Here is a 25,852-nt window from a genome sequence, read left to right on the forward strand (position 1 = left end):
ATTCAGTAGCTACAACACTGATAAAGAAATGATCAGATATTATTCTGATCTGAAAGTGTGTGACCATCAAAAAGGCATCTGTCGAAGAAAATATTCCCTTTCTTTCTTTCTTTCTTTCTTTCTTTCTTTCTTTCTTTCTTTCTTTCTTTCTTTCTTTCTTTCTTTCTTTCTTTCTTTCTTTCTTTCTTTCTTTCTTTCTTTCTTTCTTTCTTTCTTTCTTTCTTTCTCTCTGCAATTTCCCCATTTTTTTATTAAAATGTTCTTATATTTCTTGTTTTCAGACCTTTGTCTCACAGTGTCTTTATTTTTTTCTTTTCATTTCTTGCATTTTCTTAATCTTTCTTTTCTTGCATTTTCATCCCTTGCATTTTTGGTCTTGCAATTTATTAATCTTTCTTTTCTTACATTTTCTTAATCTTCCTTTCATTCTTTTAGCTGGATGTTAATTTTTTTTTTCTGTTCACTTTTTTTTTATTTTTTTTTTATCTCTTGCATTTACTTCTGCTTTCTTTTCTTGCATTTTCTTCATCTTGCTTTTTTTTTTTTTTTTTTGCATTTTCATCCCCTTGCATTTTCGGTCTTGCAATTTATTCATCTTTCTTACATTTTCTTCATCTTTCATTTGCATGTACATTATTTATTTATTTTATTAATCTTGCATTTCTTCAACTTTCATTTTTTATATTTTAGCCTCTCTTCTCTGCCTTGCAATTTCTTCATTGTCTACTTACATTTTCTTCATCTTTCTTTAAAAGATCTTTTCTGCCTTTTCCTAATCTTTCTTGCATTTCCTTTCAGCTTTTCTTGCATTTCCTTCATCTCTTTCTTGGATTTTCTACCTCTTGCTTTATTGTATTCTCTCTCTCTCTCTCTCTCTCTCTCTCTCTCTCTCTCTCTCTGTTTAGACGAGCACATCAGATTGCATCCTCGCGCTTCGTGCGTGTGTGTGTGTGTGTGTGTCAGCTCAGTATCGTGACGTCGCGTTTGGAGCCGCAGGAGCGCGCGCGGAGCAGAAGCAGGTACAGAGCCAGATAACACACATGACTGTACGAGCACAACGCCTTCAAATGCGACACTAAAGTGCGATCTGAAGGATCTTAGGCTTGGCAGGGACACTCTTTAACACGGTACAGTAACACAGTGTACTGTACTGTAGTGTGTGAAATATGCATATGTCAGCAAAACAACTACTCGCGCGCACAGCTGCTGTTCTGGACGAGAAGCGACTCGTAAGTGTTATTTAACATTACTATAAGGACTACATGATTTTGTGCAATGAGATATAGCTATGCGTTTATATGTGTCATGCTTTCGTTTTATAAACAAACTCTTAATTAATATACACGAGTTATTTCAGGATTTTCCCTTTAACTAAGTCAGATCAATTAAGGAATCCTGTCAGTCATTATAACAACAAGTTGTGCCATTTACCAGGCCTATTTACATTTATAGCAATATGCTATTTAGTTGCATATTTATTTTAATGCATGCTGCAGATTTACGGGATTTTATTTGAACAGTTTGGAGTTTTATTAGAAGATAAAGTGCTCTGAGGTAAAAGTGGCCCTTGAACTACCGCCACCTTCTGTCAGACAGAGAAGTGCAGGCGACGATTTAAAGGGACAGTTCACACAAAAAGGAAAATGACATCATTTACTCACACTCATGTTGTTCCAAACCTGTATGAGTTTCTTTCTTCTTTTGAACACAAAAACCAGACGTCCATAGTATTTTTTTTTTCCTACTATAAAAGTCAGTGGCTACCATCAACTGTCTGGTTACCAACATCAAAATATCTTATGTTGTGTTCAGTGGTTTGGAACAACTTGAGGGTAAAGTAAGTGATGTTTAAATTTTAAGATACCCTAACATTAACCCTAACCCTGTCAGTCAATATTCATACCAGTTTCTGAAGAATCTAGATTTGCATATCTTGAACGAAATAGCAGTGTTGTAAAGCAGCAAAAGTATGTCAAAGGTTATTTATTTATTTATTTATTTTTCAAACTGCATGCATGAAATGTTCCTTATGAGTAATTTTACAGAAATATGTGATATCTTTTATTCATAAGGGACATTTTTAACATGATATCTTAAACAATAGGCCTAATAATAAACACATGAATATCTCATCTGTTTCTGTGACAGCATCGACTCTTCAAAGCTAAAAAGAGTTTTAGGCAATCAGATTTTTTTTTTTTTTTTTTTTGTCCTTCTGCCAACTAATAATTGTATGAGTTTGGCTTAGCTGATTTGTGGTTGTCTGACATGTCTTTGGAGGGTGTGGTTTCGGAAAGAGGGCGTGTCCTTGAAGCGCTGAGGGCGGATCTAATTCGGTGTAATTATGGAGATTTTAATTTATTTAATGAGATTCAAATCTTTTAAATCCATTCTGAATGCTTTTCTGATGACCCTGACGATGTTAAATGGAGTACGTCCAGATCATATTACATTAAATAGAAAATTACACACATGCATATTCACAGAACATACTGGTTACACTTTATTTTGATTAACACTTTTAGACATTCTGTTGACTATAAGTAACTTTGCATCTACATAACTCTCATTAGAGTATTAGTAGACTGTTAGTAGACTGGTAGGGTTAGAGTTCGTAGAATAACTTGACATGTACTGTAGTTGCAAAGTTACTTCTAGTGATTATAATGTCTGTTGAGGAGCATCAGAATAAAGGATTAGCAGATATTAAGCAGACAGTCTAGTAATACTCTAATGAGAGTTATAGTTGACATGTAGTTGCAAAGTTAAATTTGATACAATGTATAAATGGGACCATCAAAATAAAGTGTCACCAACATACTTTTATTACCAGTTGAGATCATTTTATCTGAAATGCTAGAGCCCGCCTTTAAGGCACGAAAGCATTCATATGCTTCAAAAGGACAGAATTCAGTGAAAGTAATAATAATACAAATGTATTTTACCGCAAAACATTATTATTGTAGTAATAATATATTTTTATAATTATTATTATTTTATTATAAAAAAATGAATAATGAAATATAATAATAATAATATTCATTATGATTATTATTTAAATGATCAAATCAAATCAAGTATATTTGTATAGCGCTTTTCACAATACAGATTGTATCAAAGCAGCTTCACAGTATTAAATTAAAATAAAATAATACAACAAGGTTTGTTTCTAGTGGAATTTATTGATTGATCGAATAAAATTAAATATCCCCAAAATATCCCCAACTGAGCAAGCCAAAGGCAACAGTGGCAAGGAACTGAAAAAACTCCATCAAGTGACCTAATGGTGTCCTAAAACTCCATCAGGTGACCTAATGGAGAAAAAAAAAACCTTGGGAGAACCCAGGCTCAGTCGGGGCCAGTTCTCCTCTGGCATTTATGAACTAGAGGCCGGATTGTAGTTTGAACTGTAAGATTAACAATATTATATGAATGCCTGGCCGAAAAGATGCGTCTTTAATCTAGTTTTAAACTGGGAGAGCGAGTCCGAGCAACGAACAGTATCAGGAAGACTATTCCAGAGTTTCGGAGCTAAATGTGAAAATGCTCTCCCTCCTTTGGTGGATCTGGATATCCTAGGTATGACCAAAAGCCTAGAATTTATTGATCTTAAAGAGCGCGATGGATTATAGGGCGATAGAAGATCCGTTAAATAGACTGAAGCTAAGCCGTTTAGGGCTTTATAAGTCAGTAGCAATACCTTATAATTAATACGGAACTTTATAGGTAGCCAATGTAGTGATGATAAAATCGGTGTTATATGATCATATTTACTTGATCTAGTAAGAACTCTAGCAGCTGCATTTTGGACTAACTGTAGATTGTTTATTGAGGATGCAGGACAACCGGCTAATAAAGTATTAATTTGATCAATATTAAACAAATTGATAAATAAATATAATATTAATAATTAGTATTATTTTTTAAAATTATAATAATTAAATCAATAAAGAAATATAATTATAATAATTTTATAATGATTATTATTTAAATTACAAAAAATAAATCATAGAAATACACTGTCAAAAATGATATGATCAATAAGTTATGACAACATATGTTTCTTTAACATCAAAATAAGTTGAGCAATTTTTCTTTTTTTATGTTATGCAAGATTCAACAAATTTTTGAAGTCAGTTTAATTTAATTTAAGTTGAAATAACTTAAACGTTCAAGTTGATTGTACTTAATTTAAGGCAGCTACTTTTTGTTACAGTGTAATAATTATTATTTTTATTTAAATTCTAAAAACAAATCAATAAAAAAATACAATAATATTTGTATTATTATTTACATTTTAAAAATTAAACAAATAAATAAATATAATGATATTGTTACTATAATTATTATATTTCTTAATTGATTTGTTATTTATATATATATATATATATGCTGTTGATTTTGAAAAAATAGCGATTATATTTGGCTTTGATCAAGAGAGCTCAAACCGTTAGTCTGTCTCTGTAACAGAAACCGCACAGACTCGCTCCGGTCTTCGTGGCTCCGCCTGGCTGGTCGACTAACACAAGTGTGTGTTAGTAACAAGATTGCATGTTAATGCCACATTACAGAGTGAATGCAGTGATTGTAGTGATGGTTCGAGGCTATAATTATCTGCTCTTGTATGTCCTGCGAGTCTTTTGTGTGACGCTGGTTCATGTGCTTAAATGAAAAGACCATGTGATAGTCACTCCTCAACCGGTTCCCTGCAAAGCATTGACACAAGCAACTGGTTTCACGGAGCGTCGCTTCTTCTCACAAAGAACTTTTACATGCAGTAAATGTGCTCTGTATTTCAGGACTATAAAAAACAAATCAGGCCTAGAAATATTTTGGAAAGAGAGTCAGGCGTTTTTTGTCTTTTGACTGCCAATGAGCCGTCACTCCCGTGGGATTATTTAGGAACATGAAACGGGTCATTCCTGTCATGCAGTGACTTTCCATAGCCTTATTTTGAATAAAATATTGATAAAGACACAGTTTGTAAAGATGAATAATATCATAATATCACAGTTAAGTGAGTTTTCATGAGAAAAATTGAATTGAGGCAATTCACTTTACAATAAGGTTTAATTACTAGTTTAGTTAACATGAACTAAGAATGAACAATACTTCTACAGCGTTTGTTAATCTTAGTTAATAATATTAGTTTCAGCATTTACTTATACATTATTAACATCAAAGGTTGTATTTGTTAACATTAGTTAATGCACTGAGAACTAACATTAACAAACAATGCTGAATTTTTATTAACTAGCATTAACAAAGATCAATAAATACTGTAACAAATGTATTGCTCGTTGTTAGTTTATTCATGTTGACTAAGAAATATTCCATGTTTTCTTTTCTCACAGCAAAATGTTTCTGACAAAACATTTTCTTGATATCGTTTTAATCCGTAATAATTTTACAAATATTTCTGTGCCCTCAATATTATTTTCCATCCAAATCCTTTTAACTAACAAAAGCCACTTCCTTAATGCCATCATCCTCCAGGAAGTGACATCATTTTGGAGGGAAAACATCAGCGCAAACATTTGTGAGTATTATTAATGGATGTGATGTATTCTTTTGGGTTGGTAGGATTGGATCCATTTAAAAAATAAAATAAAAAATAAATAAATAAAAAATGTTAAGCTCTAACTTGATCTCTTTATTTCCATCCTGTTTTTTATTATTATTATTTTTTTATTTTTATTTTTTTTTTTTTTACGTTATGTAAACAATCAAGTCATATATAATTATTTAGCTGAAGTGTCTCACCATGCAGATCATACTTATGAAGTCTGATGTATATTTTATGGAATACATTAATGAATAGCCTACTAACTATCCTACTTACTAAAGCCTTTTTGTTTAAGTTACTGTAGAGCGTTGCTGCATAACAGGAATGACCCGAACTTGAAACAAGACCAATAAACCGATCTGACGTAATGAAAGAAGCGTATTCCAATGCAAAGTAAACACATTCTACAGGATTTCTCTATTAAGTTGGTTTCGTGTTATCAGTGTGCCTTTGTAAAGCACAGGTGGAATTGCTCAAGACAGAAACTGCTGATTCACACCAGGTTTTGTGGATTATTAAACTCATGTAAGTGTGATTTCTCATAAACTCATTTAGGTGTGATTTTGTAAAATAATTATGTGTGAAAGAATAATGTATTGTAACAGCCTTTTTCAATGCTGCCCTTATTGTACATCATTTTATATTATTTAATTTACTGTAATATTCTCCACAATTATAGATGTATGGATCCAATAGGCTATGCAAAGCCTAGAGGAAAATCATATGAAGTACTTTTTAACAGCGTTGGTTTCAGAAGTATTTTTTCCATTCCTTTCTCCCATTGGGATAAAAAAATTAATACATTTATTTGTTAAAGCATTATAAGCCATGAACCAAACCAACCAGATACAAGGTGAATCATAACATTACAAACTTTGATTTGAAGCAAAAAATTATTAGTGATAGAAAGAACTACAACCCCATGAAGCATTGCGAACAGCATAATCAAATAAAAAAAAATTTCAGTTTATACTTCCATAACTCGACTGTTGCCCTCTATTGCTCTCTTTTAAAGCACAGGAGATGTACAAGAGGGTTTTTTTTTTCTTCTGAAATCTCTAAAGTCTCAATTTGCTCTTTGTTGAATCTCATGGCTGTCTACGAGAAAATAAAGACATCTTTTCCCTGAAAGCGAGACTTTAGAGCGACTTCTGTCAGAGCAGCAATCTGAAGTCTACCTATCAATATTTCATAGGTTCATTTTTGAGATTGTTGCATTCTTAGTTAGTATTCAAAGACTTTCCGTTTATCTCCTGATAAAAGATTGCCTGATTGAATGATATGACTTGTTGAGGGTTATGTAACCGGCTTTATTAAACAGACTGTCTTATCATTCTGCCATTAAAAAGATTAGCATGGAATTCAGACAAAAGGAAACAGTATTTAGACTGCTTTCATATCTATCCTTCCATAAGCTTTTTCCATATTTTGCTGCTGTAATCTCATGTATTGCTGAGTGAAACTGTGATAAAATGCAGACTAGACGTTCAGTTTATCCATCAGGAATCGATTGGATCATGAAAAGTTGATGTTACTACCAGAATGGAGTGGAATTTATTTGAGCACAATAAGAGCAAGAAGGTGCATTAAATATAGTTTCATGCTGGCTTTAAAATCTTTTTAATTATCTCTAAAATTCCATCTTATTGTCTTAAAGGTACACTGTGTAGGAATTTCTCCCATCTTGCGGTGAAATTGTAGCCTGGAAATCCAGACCCAAATCTGAAAGATTAAGGGTCTGGCATCGACTAATGAAACTCGCCCAGCTTGAGGGGCGGCACCAAGCATGCATTTGAAAATCTCACTGCACGCAATTGGATAACACTACGACCAATCACAATAAGCCCCAGCTACCAGCGGAGCTAACTGGTAGATTAGACTCTTGCTGTATCCGGTCGGCAAAACAGTGAAAACGTCCTTCTTGCAAAGGAAGGATTCGAGCGCCGTCTTCTGTTCCTCTTTTAGATTAAAAGCCAAGTCTAACTCGTTCATTGTAGCGGCCAAAGCCGTTTCAAACAACTGGTGTTCATCCATAGCCATCTTGCAATGTTTACTAATGACTGTCGTCTTCTGTTTAGCTCGCCTCTGGCCCGCCTATATCAGATAACCCGATGTGATTGGTGCAGCTCGGATACAAGGGCATAGTTAATGAGCATCATTACTCGACGCCAGAGTAATTCGCTGAGCAAATTCAATTTGTGCTCTCGCGAGAACTCCAGAGATGGGTAGTGAAATTGTATTTTGCATTCAAACGAATAGTGCTCTCTAGCGCCTCGCTTTTTCAAATGCGTGTTGCAACTACGGTAGCCGTTATGTACCAAGAAGCTATGACAACATGTCTTCCAATAGCACTTCATCAAGTTTAACTATACATGTTCTTCTGTTATGCTGCCTATATAATGAATTACACAACCAAGCAATGAAAAAAAGCTTGTAATTTAGACCGTAACATTAACTTCAGCGTCCCTTTCGAAGTCTTTCTCCTTCATTAGCTCTTTCCTCCTGGGAAAAGCTATCCAGATATTTACCCTCGTTTTTTGAATTCGCTGGTCACGTTTCCTTTTAAATCGTTTTTTTTGGCGACGAGGATTCCTTCTCCTGTGGCTCGGCATAAGCAGGGGGGTAATCTTTCAGAAAAAAAAATGAAGCTTCCCCGGGGGCCGCCATTGATTAGCAGACCATCACCTGCTATTAGCATTCCATTGACTCCCATTCATTTTGGCGTCACTTTGACAGCGAATAACTTTACATCTGAGGCGTTTAAAGACTCCATTTGTCCATTATTTATTTCTAAAGAAACACGACAATGTATAAAAGGCTCCATTACCTTGTATCTTACGTTATGGCCCCGTAGAAGCAGTTTTTGTAAAAATAGGCTAACGATTGCGTCATAACCACGCGACTCTCTGTCGCACAGTAGAGAATTACCGTATAGACAGGAGGAGAAGCTCGGGGGCAATCGGGGGGACGTGGAGGCAAAATGACAAAATAATTAATTAGAATACTTAGCAAACGTTTCTCTTGCTCCTAGCTCATGAACACCTGCTACTCACACTCTCCGTCTCTGCAAGATTCGAAAGGGAATGATTCAGATTTCTCTTGGCACAGCTACTAGCAGACAGACGGGTTGCTCACGTCACATCTACGTCGTCAAGCTCAGTTTGAGTCTGCGCAGTACGCTCAGCCATCAGGAAGTGAGTGCTTCTAATTGACTTCACTTTTCTCCGTTGAATCCAATGGGGTCGCTGTGTCCATTTCTTTTACTGTCTATGGGCATAAGTATGATCCTGCATTATTAAGTACCGTGCAGTGCAGCCTTTCAAATTTGCCGGGGCAGTGACCAGCGCCTCTCACTGATCTCCATGTCCGTTTCAGCCGGTTTCAGTCACGTGATGCTGGCTCTGAACGAAAACGCTTTGAGGTTGGACTTACCCATCCAATGTAAATAAAGATAAGAAATTCTTCGCTTACACCAATGAGGACATATTTATGAATAAAGACATTGATTTTAGCTAATAAAATAGTTAAACTACACAGTGTAAAAACTGAATAAAATTCCGCACATTAAATAGAACTACAGTGAAAATTTTGTAATGTATGTAATGTTGTTTTAGCTATATCCCATAGGGGTGTCGAAATTAATCGTTTCTACGATGCAGACGAGGACGATTCCGTATCGGTTCAGTAATAGACCATAACCGATTATAATGTACTGACGCTTTTCTGACGTCATTTGTCGCGTACGTTCTTTGTCGCGGTAGCATAGAATGGCAGAGGGAGGCGAGACGCGAGTGCGAGTAATTAAAAATGCTCCAACTACTTTAAAAGCCTACATCATGGGCACATTACCAACAACCTGGTAAGCACGACCTGGAGAAGACACACACTGTGTGTAAATCATGTCACGCACAAATAATCAATCAATCAATCAATCAAACTTTATTACAGACTCAAAGTCCAATTTTAAAAAAAAAGAAAAAAAGAAACGACATTGAACAACATATACAACCCATACAATCCATCACAACCCATAAAAATTTTTAATCATAGAGTTAAAAAATAAAATATGCAGGGGGTAATACCACTAACTTGAGAAACCACGTCAGCCGTTTTCACCCTGAGCTGTTAAAGCAACACCAAAGCACCTCTCCTCTTCGGTCCCCCTACAGGTTGTAAGCGGAATTGTCCATTACCGCTGTTGTAAAAAATGTAGCCTACCGTCACACGCACGCTCGCTGTTTATCCAGCACCGGCTTTAGAATGAACAATGTCCACAGACAAGGTAGAGTATGTTGCATGATTTTATGAAAGTATGATGTATTGCGACATCAGAAACGAAGAAAGACAAAATAATGACTATTGTAACGCTTGCCGTAAAGCAAGTCAAATTTGTAGTTTCTTATGTCTCATTCGAACTACAGAAACGCGACCCGATCTGGCAAACTTGCATAGTGTGGTTATAGCAGATATAGAGCCGCAAAGCGAATCCAGAAGTGCCGTTCACCCTGTTACGACTTGATGAACCACTGATACGATTTTAGAAACATTATTTTAAGGTAAAAAAAGTGTTGCTTAGTGTTGCTTTAACGCCTGGTAGAGCTACTGTCTCATGTTGTGGATGAATGGCCGTGATCACTTTTAGCATATACTTTTGTGTTTTAAATGCTCCTGTTGTCTTCTGTGCCCAGACTTTAGTTTTGTTTGATGTTTGATACATTCAAGAAGCGTGTTTTCTTTGAGCAGGTAAAATTAAAGGTTCAGTTCATATATCTGACTGCTTGTATTTATTGACAAAATTGTATACATGTGAAGTAAAATTGAAAATTGAGGACGCAGTGCATCGTGATATAGAATTGAACTGAATCAATGACATGATAATCGTAATCGAACCGAACCGTGAGACCAGTGTAGGTTCACACCCCTAATATCCCACAATAATGCACATTTTACAGCATATTTATGATCTTTTAGTCCACAAGTTTTCACTGCTTTTGCTGATTCTGCAAAGCAAAACTGGAAGAACAAAGAACTGCAATTAAAGATGAAGTGAAACATGTGAAGTATGCATGTTGGGACGGTTCCTTAACGAACGTGTCAGTGATTTACAGTGACAGTTATTTGACTGGGACAGAACAGCAGCATTCCAGAAACCTGTTTTTGTCCCAGGACATTCAACAACAGAATGAGATTATTTTGTTTTTTAAGGATTGGACCCCCTTCATATGTCAAAACATCCTTTGCAGCCAGCGATAAATATAAAATTAATGCATAAATTCTATAAATAAATTAAATACATTTACAGATTAATATTGAAAATAAGACAGCTAATTTTCTGACTGTTTTATTTGACATTATCTAAACAGACAACAAGATCATCAACTTTATTTTAATTGCCTATATTTACGAACATTTACTTTTAATTGAAATCATGTTTACACAGTCACTATTTTGATATTCTTACTCTGAATAAAATGCAGTGATACTTATATTGTATAATATATACCAGTTTCACAGTTTCACAATATGCATTGCTTCAAAGCAGCTTTAAAGAAAATCATGATGATAATATTTATAATATCTTAAAGGGGTGGTTGATTGTGATTTAACTTTTCTAACTTTAGTTAGTGTGTAATGTTGCTGTTTGAGCATAAACAACATCTGCAAAGTTACAACGCTCAAAGTTCAAAGCAAAGGGAGATATTTGATTTTAAAGAAATCACTTTTTAAGGACTACAACAAACGGCTGGTAGAGACTACATGACATTCCTCCCGGGTTAGTGACATCACCTACCCTAGAATTTACATAAACCCCGCCCCCGGAACACGCAGTCCATGTTGAGAAGAGGAAGAGTTGTTGTAGTCGCACATTTGTGAGTCTGCTCAAGCTGTCGCATCCGTCTTTTCACATGCAATACAGTACGTAACACAAATCCAATAGCATGGCACTCTGTAAGCATCTTACAATAGTTCCCACACGAGCGATTTATAGATTATCATGACAGATTATGCCAATCAAAGACTTGAAGATAGTTAACTCCACATCAGCAACATAAATTCATCAACTAACTATTCAGAAACGTCCTGTTGCTTCTACATATTGTCACTTCTTCTTGAGTCTCTCCATCATTCTCCGACTGCAGTTTAAACATAAAAGGCAGAACAGTTTCTGACATTTTAGTGCTTGTCTGCACTAAGGTTCTTGAAGCTCCGCCCTCTGTGCCGGGAGCAGCAGCTCATTTGCATTTAAAGGGACACACACGAAACGACGTGTTTTTATTGACCTTCAAAAAGGGACAAATTTAACATGCTGTAGAAAACATTCTGTGGGGTATTTTGAGCTAAAACTTCATATACACATCCTGGGGACAACAGAGACTGTTATAGAAACTAATATATTTTACATATTGTAAAAAGGGGCATTATACCACCCCTTTAATATCTTGCTGCCTTGTGTACTAGATGTATATGAGCTAGATGATAATATAGTTACAATTTTGGTATAGTTACAAAATGAAATCATGCAATTGAGATTTGCTATGTAGTATATATATCTTAATGTGAGGATACTGTATGTATGCAGATAAAGTTGACTATAAATCTAACTTTTTATTGCTGTGCAATTATACCCTTTACATTTTTGTGACGGCAATCACGCAGTTGATATTTGCTGTATATATTGCTTTAGATGAGGTAAAGAGGACCCTTGGGGGAAAAAACAGGCTCAGACGGGCAACCGGTTCTCCTCTGGCCAAACGAACAAACATGGTGTGATTTTGATTTCAGTGAACTAGATTTCTAAAACACACCATTCCCATATCCCTCTTTTAGTGTATGTCTATGGGATTTGTACCGAATGGACTTCAGCTAGTGGTATTGTCAAGGTCAAATGACTAAAGTTTGTACCGTGTCTCTAATGTACAATTATGCTCTTGTACGTGATGGTCTAAGAATAACAGTTTCCAGCACAGATGCATGAATGCTGGTTAATCTGATAATTCCTGCAGATGACACTAGTGATGCTAACTAACTACAGGTCATATTTCTGCTCCAGCCTCCGACTCACTCAGGACATGTCAGTCTCAGTTAGTTTTCATTTAAGGATCAACTTTGTCCTGACAATTCCTTATTACAAATAAATAATTTGTTTACAAATAAACAATTACGTAACAAATAAAAATAGAGGCAAATGAGACAATCGTTGGCATACAGTAAAACTATTAAATAAATGTGCATAACATGCATCAGAATAGGAAAATTGGATGAGAAATGTATACTAGAATAATCATGCTATTTCTGACAAAATTACAATACAGTTCAAAAGTTTTTTATAATGCTTTAATGTCTGCACTTATTTGCTCAAATTCAGTAAAAATTGTGAAATATTAATCACAATTTCAAATATTTTATTCCTGTGATGCAAAGCTGAATTTTCAGCATCATTACTCCAGTCTTCAGTGTGGAAGCTTGTTTCTGCCACTGAATGAAAAAATCAAATTTTGCAACTTTTTATTGTCACATTACGTGTAGGACAAAGCTCATGGAGACGAGGAATACGTATTCGGACGGGATTAACTTTACAAGGGTAGATGGAGTAAAGTAATTTTACCACAGGACGTCTGTAATATTAATGGCCAATTCGCACGGGATAAGAGATCTCAGTAAAACTAGCAGAAGTGGGAGGGGTAACTCGATTTGCGCGTCGCCATCACCCTACTGTCATCATGTGCGTATTACGTTGCTTCCTGATATCACGTGCGCAAACACATATAACCTATATTTTATTTATACATATATAAAACAGTTATGTCCAGTCAAACAATGTATTAATTAACTTCAGATTGGATTGTGTTGGTAATAGGCACTTACCTAACGCTAAAAGATGTTTCGTGCCTCTAACATGTGCTTTCTGATCTGAATGGTGTGAGGAAAACACTTGAGTTTTGCCACAGACTCGTTCCAGCGTCTAGAACGCAACTGAATGCTTTTTCAAGCGTCTCTATACTTGAAAAAACGCGGAAAACTACTTTTAAACAGGAAATTACGGAATATTTACGTACATATTTACAGCGGGTCTGTTCGCACGGGATTAGTATTCCCTGAGGTCATTTTTCCGGACCTTTTTCACTGAAGGTAAAAGTCGCCGTAATCTTTACTGACATTGTCCGTAATGAATACTGAGATGGCACATTCGGACGGGACTAAAATCACAGAGAAGCTATTACTTTACCCCACCTCTCCATGTTAAACTAGTCCCGTCTGAATAGGGCTTATAACCAAACTCTCAGGGGAAACACCAAACACTCACGCTTACATTGAAGAGACTGAAGGAGAACACAAGGTATAAATACACAGGGACTAACAAGATAACTAATGAGGTGATTGACAATGCACAGGTACAGATATAAATGACTAATTCGAGCAATCATGGAAAACTAGGTCACAGGACTGAACCAAAAACACAATGAAGGGGGGAAACACAGATCATACATGTAACATTTATATACTTTTTAATATATATATTTTTTATAATTCTGACAAATGTAACCGACTGACCGCTAGCGTTCCCTTTCCAGAAATCAAGGTTGAATCCGAAGTTAAATTTCAATGGAGAATTCAGCGTGCCTGTTTTGAATGTTAATATGTAACCTGACATATATAGAGGTTTATGTGAAGACAGGTTGTTTGAGTTAGCAGTGGCCTTATGATCCACGGATGCTCATAAAGTCACGTTTGTGCTCGGACTGTCTGTGTCAGTCGATGTCGACGTCACTGAGACTGATGGTGATGATCTACTCCTGACAGCATTGATCATTACAGGACTCTGAATTAAACCCTCAGGAGAGAGTCTGAAACCATGCAGATGATTTCAAATATTTATGGCAATGTTTGACTTACATCAGCTAAAAAATGATTTACTTTTGTGCATTTGGCAGATGCTTTTATCTTGCTTTTATGTTACTTGTATGTTACTTGTTGCTGCGTTCTTGGCCAGGCCACTCTTGTAAAATATGTTTTTGTGAGATGAGGTGTTAACCTAGCCTGGCAAGCCAGACCTACATCAAGATGTTAGGTCTGGCAACTCACTATTGGCACGGCTCAATCCGAGGGGCGGGATAAACGGTTGTCTCTCAAAATCCCTCTGCACGCAATAGGATAGCGCTACAACCAATCAGAGCAATGAAGAAGGCTAGTTGGTATATTAAACTTTTGCCGTATCCAGTCGGCAAAACTCTGAACGCATCTTCCTTTTTTAAAAATGACTTAAGTGCCGTTCTTTGCTCTTTTCTAAAAGAAAAGCTTAACTCCAAGTCCTCCAGAGTCGTGGCCAAAGCCGATTCGAAAGACTGTTCGCCAGCAGCCGTCATTCTTTGTTTACAAGTAGCACGGAACCGTCGCAACTCTGTCGTCATTATGTTAAGCCCGCCCACCGACTCTATACACGATGTGATTGGCCTGACTAGAGTTTGGTTTTTCCAGCTCGAAAGTCAACGGAGAGTTGCTAGACCACTCAATGAGAGGGTGCGTCTAGATTTCTAGGCTAGTGTTAACCTAGTTAAATAAAGGAAAATGATTTGCATTGAAGGTATACATTTGATCAGTTCATGCTATTTGAATCGGGGGGAAAAAATCTGAAAAAAATGCAAAATAATGCTAATGCACAGCCTCCAGATTTCTTATCAATATTATCATTCTTCTGGCAGTAATACTGTAGCTTGATTATTTTCTATATTTTGGACACTTAAACCACATTTAAAACACATAATTCCAATGCATTCCATAAAATATCAGTATCTGCGCACAAATGCTGCAGAAACTTTGCTCAACTTCACTTAATCTTCATCATTTTTTCCCGATTATTTTTATTCAACTGATGGTTTGGTGGTTTGGTGTTTTAGAGGTTGAAATCATTGTGGACAGTTTCAACCACCAAGTCGGTTTTATTGAAATATTTTGTTTTCTACCTATGATAAAACTGTGCTAGATGTTAAAGGGTTAGTTTTGTTAGTCTTACAAACCTGTAAGAATTGTGTTCATTTTCGGAACACAAATGAAGATAAACATAATTTATTACTTTATTTACAAAATATTAATCTTCAAAGCACGTTCATGCTCTCAGAAACGTGCATCGGATATTGATAAATAATTTTTTGGTGCACAAACAAAGCACTCACATAGGTTAAACAACTCAATTCATATTCATTTTAGGATCTCTTTTTGAACTTTTTGAAGCGTCAAAGTTTCAGTTGTGTAGCTGTCAATGGAGGGGCAGAAATTTCTCAGATTTCATCAAAAAGATCTTCATTTGTGTTTTGAAGATGAACAAAAGTCTTACGGGTTTGGAGCGACATGAGGGTGAGTAACTAATGACAGAATTTTCAAGTTTTGTGAAGGAGGGACACTGGTAGGGAGCCGATCCTGACCTCCCACTACAATCCTCCCTCCTTAAACTAGTACTAATGAAAATGTAATTCCTGATATCAGAAATAGACATTGTTACTAGAAAAAGTACATTCTTAATATCAAGAATTCACATTCATTATTGATATCAAAAATGCATCCTGTGAATGAATAAAAGCTGAAATGGCTTGCCATAGCATGTCACTGTGTTTTAAATGATAAAAGCAATGCTTGATACTTGATGGTTATTATTTACTGAGGGATGTGCATCCATATTGACCAGTATGTCCAGCCAATCAACATTTTAAATGCAATATAGCCTATAAATCAATAGTCAATGTCAATACATTGCTCTCCATCTTGCTTTATTGCAGAGTTGTAACTAAACTGACTTGGAGACTATAATCATTGTCTTGTTTTAAAAGTGTGTGCACCTATAATGAGGAGTGTCATCACGCCCATATTGTACTGGTTCCCACAGATGTTTAGCTGGAACGTGCGCGTTTCATTTTGTGCACGCGCATATGAACGCATGTTAATACGCAACACGGTTATCATGTCCGAGCTGCAGTTTATAAACAAACACCGTTGCCCTGTCGTTTATCAAACGTAATAAATAGTTGTATTTCACTCTCACTTTTTTTTGTCAGGCACAAAGTCACAGAACACAGCCCTGGAAGTGGCTAGCATTAGCAAGCAACAAACAGAAAGTTGCTTGCTAACTTTAACTTAACTGTTCTTTGCTGACATCAGACTTGGAGAGGAGAGAGCACAAGTCTGCCTGATTGCTGTTCCTGCAATCCACTCTCATTGTATTTTTTTTCCTCTCTTTTCGTAACCAGAAGGATATTTTCACTTCATTTTCTCATCGATGTTGTAAACTTTGATTGACGCGCTTTGACACGAGGGGGAGGCGGCAGGGGTGTCGAACTGGGGGTAAAACCAGTACTGATTACCAGGGCCCCAAGGGGAGAGAGGGCCCTTGAAAAGTCTGGAATATATTTTATTTTACCTGGATATTTTCATTTCCTAATTAAATTTCATAATGAATGTCAGATGAAATGTAAAGTTAGTGTATTGGCTGAATAACTTGGTTGATTGACTGACTGGTCCCACCCCTTGCTAATGCGCCAAATGGTTTAGTCCATCTGCACGCATTTTCTTTATGTTAGTTAGTTGAGCATCTGGTGGAGCCAAATCAGGCCACCAAAAAAGAAATCAAAGACAGGAGAAGGAAAGAAAACAAAATGAGGGGAAACAATTGGTAATAACTTTTAATAACCTAATGCAATGCATGGTTTACGTGCATTTAACAATCAAAAAATGTTTACAGAATTTCACCAGTCGATACATCAAAGTAGATTTTGCTCAGCAAGAACAAAACTGACAGTGAAGATTGGCGGTGAGCGCTGCGGAGAGATTTGTTTTCACTGCCGCTGAGATATGGAAAGGGAAGATGATCCGTGCGGATGCACTTATATGGTTATCTATTAGCACACGCTTCATTCAGCATGTCGCTGTTGCTCTCTCCTCGTCTTTCATCGATCATCAGCTTTTTGAACCCCGTTGCTGTAGCTGAGACCCTTCTGTGTGTGTGTATTGTCCTGTGGTGGTTGTTGTCGTGTGTGGGGCCGTCGGGCTGAACTGAAATAGCTGTGCCTCTCACGTCCCGCTAATGTAATTAAGAGCGTTTGCATTGACTGATAACAGAAGAATGTGTTTTAGCCCTGCTCCTATTTTGGGACCGCCATGCTTCCCGTTCCTCGGGTGTCCTTGTCTTAGACCCAGTAGAAGTTTCAGTGATGAAGCTCATGTAAATGTATATATACACACACTAACATAAGTTTGAGGTCAGGAAGATTTTTTTTTATATATTGTGAAATATTATTAAAATTTTTAAATAACTGTTTTCTAAAATGTCATTTATATCTGTGATGCAAAGCTGAATTTTCAGCATCATTACTCCAGTCTTCAGTGTCACATGATCCTTCAGAAATCATTCTAATATGATGATTTACTGATTTACTCTTGAAATCCATTTAAGTAAAAATGTCCCTTATCTTTGATACAGTACCATGATTATTTGAGAAGTCGTAACAAGGAAAAAAGGATGATTTATCATGTCAGGTTTGACTGATCAGTTCCCTGAGACGGCAGTAGCTTGTGTTGGATCATTTAGACTCAGTCCTTACTATTTTAACTTCAATTTTGGTTGCATGTTGTACTTTTAGATTAGTCATTTAATTTTTCTATGGCCTTTTTGCCTTGTGTTTAGATAGATGATGATGGAGGAAAAGATGACAAGAAATGGTTGCAAGCCAGATTTAAACTTGCATCACCATATGACCACCATAGCTCAACCATTTCCCAAGCTCACTCTGCTATGTCTATTCAAAAAGGCCAATTTGAGTTTTTAAGATTTGTGTATCATAGCTGATTGTGTCAGAGCACATGCAATAATCAATGCATTGAACCAACTAGTGTTTTGCAGTGCATCCAGTTAAAAGTGGTTGAAGTTGAAAAGTAGAAAAACATAATGTTAAATCTTTTCACAGCATTCCAATTAGTTTTACAAATATTAGAACATATTTCTCCTCTTTATTTTGGGATGCAATGTTTATGTAACAGACAAACAAGTACAGTGAGTGCAGTATCAGACCCAATAATGATGCCATGCCAGTGTTTGTGAAGTATATATCATAATGATGGATAATCACCTCAGAGCAGTTTGGCACTTGTGTGTGTTTACAAAGTCAGTACAGCAAATGTGGAAAAAGCACTGAAGTTTAAAACTTTAACGTAATAGTCCTCCAAAACGCTTTCCCGAGAGCAGTGCTATAAACATGTCTGGTCCGAATAGTTTAGAGCGCTAAACTTTGTTTATTTCATCCTGCTGTGAATCCCTGTCAGGAGGGACTTTGACCGAAGAGCCGCACATTAATACTTGATCTGAAAGGTAAACAACAGCGCATGTTATCATCGCATCTGATAGCAGGTTCTGTCTTTTCACATCTCTTATCTTTCTTACCTTTCACTTGTCTGGGCTGGTTGTGTTGTATTTGTAAAGGGGATTTAATCTAAAGCAACAAATCAGGAAGTCATTCATTTCAGTTCCCAGCATCATGATAGACAGCGACAGTTGAACTTTAATCAGTGGTGAAAGGGATACTTCACTGATTAGCATTAAGCTTTGTATCAGTAGAAACCCGGTAGTATTTTCGAATGGCCGTGCTTCCCTCCCTCATGTCCCCCTGAGACGAGAGATTTCTGTATTCTGTGTCTGGAAAAAAACCTCAGATGACGCAAAAATCATAATTTATCGTCATCTGAGGCTTTTTTGTCCAGCCAGTAGGAGGAGCTCGTTCCGCATGTCTTCAACCCGCCCATAGGGGGATCTCACGATAAAACGCCGTCTTTTCAGTTTCGAGTCGACTAGTAGCCTAGCTGTATCATTTCTTCCGACACTGCCCTCTGTAACCGGTAGGCGTGGCTTGGGAGTGTCCTCGTAGGGCAGCGAAGCAAGTGCATTCTGGGAATTGTTGTCTTTCATCCACGTGAGCCAAAAATACATTTTCTGGCTTTTCTCAGTCTAGAAGGCACCAACTTCTAAAATAATTTCACATTTCTACTACATAAATGACCCAATTTAAATACATCAAGGTTGGGTGCCATATGTACTTACCTGTAGCTCAAACAGTAGAGCGTTGGCGCTTGCAATGTCAAGGTCATGGGTTCGATTCCCAGGGATAAAAGCATCTGCCAAAATGCATAAATCTAAATATAAACATGTATGACTTTGGTTTTGTCTGTTGTTAAAAAAGCATAATCTTTTGTTTTCTGCAAAGTCATATTGGTTTGGAAAGACATGAGGGTGAGCAAATGATGACAGAATGTTCAACTGAACACTTACTTAAGTATCTTATAGCTTAACCAGAAAGACTGTTGCTCAACCAGCTTCAGTAGAAACCGATATCAATCCAGCATAAACTAGCATGGTCTTTTCAGTAGGGGAGGGGGGATTTGGGATGGTCAAGTATTATAGCATGTATGAAAATACTATTTTAATAATAAGTAGATCATATTTGACTTGTATATATTCATTGTTGCATGAACCTAACCAGAGCAGAATGGCTGCATCTGGTTCCTCTCAAGGCTTTATGAAGTTTCTTCCATGCCACAGTCTCCTTTTTCTTGAAAAGTGAAGTTTAAATAGTAGGATAGGATCATCACAGCACATGCACTAACCAACGCATTAAACCAACTAGTGTTTTGCAGTGCATTATCTGATTTAGGGTCAGATTTACTAAAAAGGTCAAACTAGCATGCGGTCGCAATCTAATAAAAGCACAAATGAGAGTGGAAAGTTCTGCGGGTGATCTACTGACAATGCACAAATTCAATGGGTTAAGGCATGCTTTTTTTCGGGCCGTAAATAATGGCATAAATACAACTAAATGGACCATTGCAAACCTTAGTAAATCGCACTGCATGATTCATTTAAATTCTCTTTGACTTAAATTTTGCATCTGAAAGGGAAACTCCTATATGCAATAGGGTCAAAAATGACTGGCTACACCTTTTCATTGCTAATTTCTCACTGTGTCTTTAGTAAATCCTGACAGTATTTTTAAACGCCCAAAGATGGTTTGTGCTGGTGCAAGTTTTTAGTAAATCTGGCCCTTAGTATCTTGATAAGAAGCTGAAAAGTTGAAAGACAGTGTTGCATCTTTCTTTTCTCCCTATTCTAATTTGTTTCACAAATATCTTTATTCGTGATGCAACGTTTATGCAACTGACAAACGAGTACCAATGCGCAGCATCAGACTCAATAATGATGCCAGTATCTGTATCAGTGGATCCATCATTTGTGAAGTACAGTATGTAAAACAACACATTATAATAAAGATTCCTTGTCGGCGAACCGAATTCAAGTCCCGGTTCGCTGACCTTTTCCCGACCCGGCCACTTTTCTCCACCACTTTGCTTCCTGTCTACATACTGTGCTATCATAATAAAAGGCAAGAAAAAAAAAATAATAATCTTGAAAAAATAAAATAAAATCTGAAATTATATTCAGATATCCTCGTAGGTTTTTAACCTTTTGAACCCAAACCCAAAAAATGCCATACCCAAAGATACCGTTCAAGAAGTCTTTGGACTAGAAGCATAATTATGCTTATTAATTATTTGAAATGAGACCCTTGGTGGTTTGCACATTATAATAAACACATTATAACACATTATAATAAAGATTCCTTGTCGGCTAATTAATTTCGAGTCCCGGTTCGCTGACCTTTTCCCGACCCGACCACTTTTCTCCACCACTTTGCTTCCTGTCTACATACTGTGCTATCATAATAAAAGGCAAAAAAAATAAATTAAATCCCAAAAGTGGGTTTTTGCAGCAATGCCATAGAAGAAAAAATTTGGTTCCTCAAGAACCGTTCAGCAGTTATAAAAAAAATAAAAAAAAAATCTTAGTTTGAAGGACATTTTAAAAATCTAAAGAAACTTTTGTGCACTGAAAAGGTTCCATGGATGTCAAATGTTCTTCAAGGAACCATAGATGCCAATAAAGAACCTTTATTTTTAAGAGCAAAGTTTTTAGTGCACACTAAAGTGTGAAAGTGGTATCTAGTGCTCTTGTTATCAGTACAGGTCTCTTTATAAGTCCCAGTCCGTGAGTGATACACACAAACACAGAGGTCAACCTCCCCGTTGGCTTCAGGCCAGAAGAGAAGAGAGCGGAGCGAAGTCCATTACAAAGGAACAGTAGGTTTTACTGTCTGGCCGAACTCCAGCTCTCATTACAGAGCTTCGTCGCATACCTATAACCAAGAAACCTTTTGTCTGTCCGAGCAGGTCTGCAAAGAAAAAACTGAAATCCAGAAGAGAGAGGCCTGCTTGTGTGTGTGTGTGTGTGTGTGTGTGAGCGAGCCGAGCTCATTCAGGAGTCATAGAGTTAAAAATAACTTTATTGCGGATCATGTTTTGGAAGGAGGGATCTACTTCCCAGGCTAGGACGGCCTGCCATGCAGGGGCAGCACAGGCTGAGTGTGTGTGCATGCGTTTGTGCATGTGCGTGTGTGTTTTTGTGGCAGCGGCAGGAGCACGCTGACTTCACACACACACAAACGCCTATCCTGATGGTGTCTGTCCTGTCTTGTGCTCCAGATGAGCTGCTGGATGTAACCTGGCTCCATGAGTGCTATGAATGACTCCCTGGATGAGACACACACCTCTGGCAGCCTCGGGGAGAAAGCGGCCATATTTCGGGGAGCGAGAGGCAGTGGGAACGTCGTCGGGCCGGCCTTCATCCCATTGCGCTCGCCCTTGCAGCCGCCCAATGCTGCGGTCTCCACGCTCTTCAAGGGGAATAGGTAGGACACACACTTTCTATTGCAACTGCATGCAAACGCCGTGAAAGTGTGCACGCTGCAAAAGAGGATTTTCTTACTCAGTTTTTTTTTTTTTGGTCTTCTTTTCCATTACAAATCATGACATGTGTACTTGAGACGCTAATTGACTATTAGGTCTTGTTTTCAAAAAAAAAAAAAAAAAAATTGTTTATGCTTGAAACAAGAGCAAATATCTGCCAGATGGGGTCATAATAACAAACTTAATTCAAAGGGACATCATGATTATTCTTCTGACCCCATTGTCAGATATTTTCTCTTGTTTTAAGCATATCTCATGTCATTGTGCATCTCAAGTAAATGTATCTTGATTTAAGAGTGTTTAGATGTTTGTACATGCATGTGTACACACTGTATAGTAAGCAACTTCAGGACGCTAGGTTCCCCACGTCGATACCGTGCCTCGTTTCCTACCGGTTAATCGTTAACCGGACGGGGAATAGAGCTGCCTTTGTGCTCTCTGCAAGGCCTACGTGAGAACCACCGAGACTTTGTACCTGTAAACAGATGTTCTCATCAACGGCACAGACACTGGAATCAAATCAAGCACCTGCTACTTTCCAGCTCGAGTCGGAGGCCACTTTACCGTACGTCACGTCTCCTGCGTGTTTGTGATACGGTAGCTCTGAGGTCATGACGGTGCAGCTCTCGAAAGAGGACTCTGAAGTGTTTATTTGTGCCGTAACCAACAAACAACTGAGCTCAAATGATGCAGACACACAAACAACTGAATAAACACAGCCCGTTTCTTTAGGTGACCGTGTTTTTATATTCAGAAATCCTCGTCCCTTTTGAACCCAAACCCAAAAAATGCCATACCCAAAGATACCGTTCAGGAAGTCTTTGGACTAGAAGCATAATTATGCTGTCATTTGACATGAGACCCTTGGCGGTTTGTTGTGATCAAAAATGATAACATCTAATGCCTGGTTCAGATTACACGATTTTAGCCCGATTTTGGCACGATCCGTTTGATGTAGGGTGTCGTGGGGATTCGTAAACGACAACGGCGTCGGGACGCAAGATTCGATCGTTTCATCTCGTATAGTGTGTCATAGTGGGCGACAACCGACGTCACGTCTGCGATGCTTCACTACATGACCACAAAAAGACTAGCATTCTTAATTTTTTTTTCGGTCCTCCTTGACGGGTTCCGTCAAGAGTTAGTGAGTGAGTGAGTGTGTGTGTGCACGAGTGAGTGAGTGAGTGAGAGTGTGTGTGTGCGAGTGAGTGAGTGAGTGAGAGTGTGTGCGCGAGTGAGTGAGTGAGTGTGAGTGTGTGTGTGTGTGTGTGTGTGAGTTTGTGTGTATGTGTGTGTGTGTGTGTGTGTGTGAGTGCGTGTGTATATGTGCGAGTGAATGTGTGCGTGTGAGACGGCACGCGATGACTGGTCGGAAAGCAACGTGTAGTCTGACATGTTTCTTGTCCACAACAAGATATTAGGAGTCAAAATCGTGTAATCTGACACAGTGACTATCGTAACAGACAAACAAAAATTTGTAATCTGAACCAGGCATAAGTTAACTGGTTTTATTTAAATAAAAAATATCACTGAATCAACCTAAATACATTCATTTACCAACAAAACATTTACATTTATTCATTTAGCAGACGCTTTTATCCTGAGCGACCTACAATTGAGATTAAATTCTATTGGTTAAATCTGGTAGAAATAGCAAAAAATTCCAGGTTATCATTTTTTACAGTAGGAAGAATTTATTGAAATCATAAAGAAAAAAATGTTTTGTTTTTTTTAGAAAATTATTTTCGGGAAATATTATTATGACAAAAAATATGCCCTTATTGCAGTGTAGAAACCCAATGCATCTAAAGCCACGAGTCTGATCATGTTATATTTCAAATCTGAGAATGATATCTCTAAAAGAGTTTTATGAAATATAGTTTTTTAAGACCATGGCATGTGACTATTCAGAGAAGACTCTAAACTGCTAACTGATGTTTCCTCACAGAAATGAAAATGCTGTCATCATTTACTCGTTTCAGAACTGATGACTTTCTTTTATTCTGTGTAACACAAAAGAAGAACATTTTAAACATGTATCTGAAACAGGACATTTTTAAGTGCACTGTCACGACAATTGACTGTTTACCTGGGACACACCTTGTGAAACTGGGACTGTCCTAAGTAAACCCTGCCACATACGCATATACACACACTCAGCCTTTTTCACTGGATGACTTCTGCAGATTTCAATGCTGGAGATTGATTTTCACAAATGTTTCTCTCTTTTTCTCTTTCTACTCTTTCTACCAATTTGCACTCTAGTTACATTTTTGTGGTGATTCCCTTTGAAGTTGTTTTTGCTTAGTTAAGATTTTTGTTGATTTAATGTGTGTGTGTGTGTGTGTGTGTTAATTATTTATGCATTTAAAAGTCTCTTCTGTGTCACATGATCCTTCAGAAATCATTCTATTATGCTGATTTTCTGATCAAGAAACAGTCATATTATTATTATCAATGTTGAAAAGAGTTTAGCTGTTTCATATTTTCGTATTTATTTGAAATAGACCTATAACATTATAAATGAATTGAATGTGGCCTTGCTGAATAAAAGTAGTAAATTATTTGTAAAAATTTTTACTGACCTGAAATGTAAAAGTATTAATAAATATATACAGTGTGTGTGTAGACAGTTCAAAAGTTTGGGGTCAGTATGTTTTTTTTTTTTAAAGAATTTTAATACTTTTGTTCATCAAGAATGCATTAAATTGATCAAAATTGACAGTAAAGATTTATAAAGTTACAAAATATTTCTATTTTAAATATATATGCTGTTCTGTTGAACTTTCTATTTATCAAAGGTTTCCACAAAAATTTTAAGCAGCACAGCGTTTTAAATTTTGATAATAATAAGTAAAACAATTTGAACAAAAAATCAGCATATTAGAATGATTTCTAAAGGATCATGTGACACTGAAGACTGGAGTAATGATGCTGAAAATTCAGCTTAGCATCACAGGAATAAATTGCATTTTAATCTATATATGAATTTATGGATATTTCTTTTTGAAAGCTTCAGCGAATGGGAATATAAAAGTAGTCTCTCTCTCTCTCTCTCTCTCTCTCTCTCTCTCTCTCTCTCTCTCTCTCTGTCCTCAAGTATCCATTCCTCCTCTTTGTTGGGCGTTCCAGCTGAAATAGATCAAAAACACACACACACAGGCCAAATGAGTTTGTAGCCACTACAATAGCAAGTTACTGTTTATATACATTGCATTATGTTCATTATATCAAAAGAAAAATTTTAATAATGCAAAGTCTCTATTTTAGCACTACAAAACTGATGCATTAAAAATTACTGCAAAACGATGTAAAAAATGCAATCCACTAAATACTACACTAATGTATTAAAACTTTATTTCATTTAAATAATTAAGAATTATTTGTTTCCACATTATATTAATGAAAATGCGATGTCAGGATGAAAATATCTCTTAATGCTCCTACAAA

The 25,852-nt window shown here is 36.8% G+C and overlaps 1 protein-coding gene across 3 annotated transcripts in view; it reads left to right on the forward strand.

The window, feature by feature from the left end:
* Positions 1-945: 945 nt before the first annotated feature.
* Positions 946-25,852, forward strand: part of grb14 (growth factor receptor-bound protein 14) — an 85,843-nt gene continuing 60,936 nt past the window's right edge. The window contains exons 1-2 of one of the 3 annotated variants that reach the window (XM_084121830.1): positions 946-1,019; positions 22,139-22,344. In XM_084121830.1, the coding sequence (XP_083977956.1) occupies positions 22,166-22,344 (179 nt within the window). In that variant the 5' untranslated portion in view covers positions 946-1,019; positions 22,139-22,165. Of the gene's footprint in view, positions 1,020-1,135; positions 1,230-6,004; positions 6,092-22,138; positions 22,345-25,852 lie in introns of those variants that run through there. The other 2 variants (XM_084121829.1, XM_084121828.1) reach the window with 2 other exon arrangements.

This window comes from Abramis brama (genome assembly GCF_963993115.1).
Source record: "Abramis brama genome assembly, chromosome: 8".
In the NCBI taxonomy this organism is placed as follows: domain Eukaryota; kingdom Metazoa; phylum Chordata; class Actinopteri; order Cypriniformes; family Leuciscidae; genus Abramis; species Abramis brama.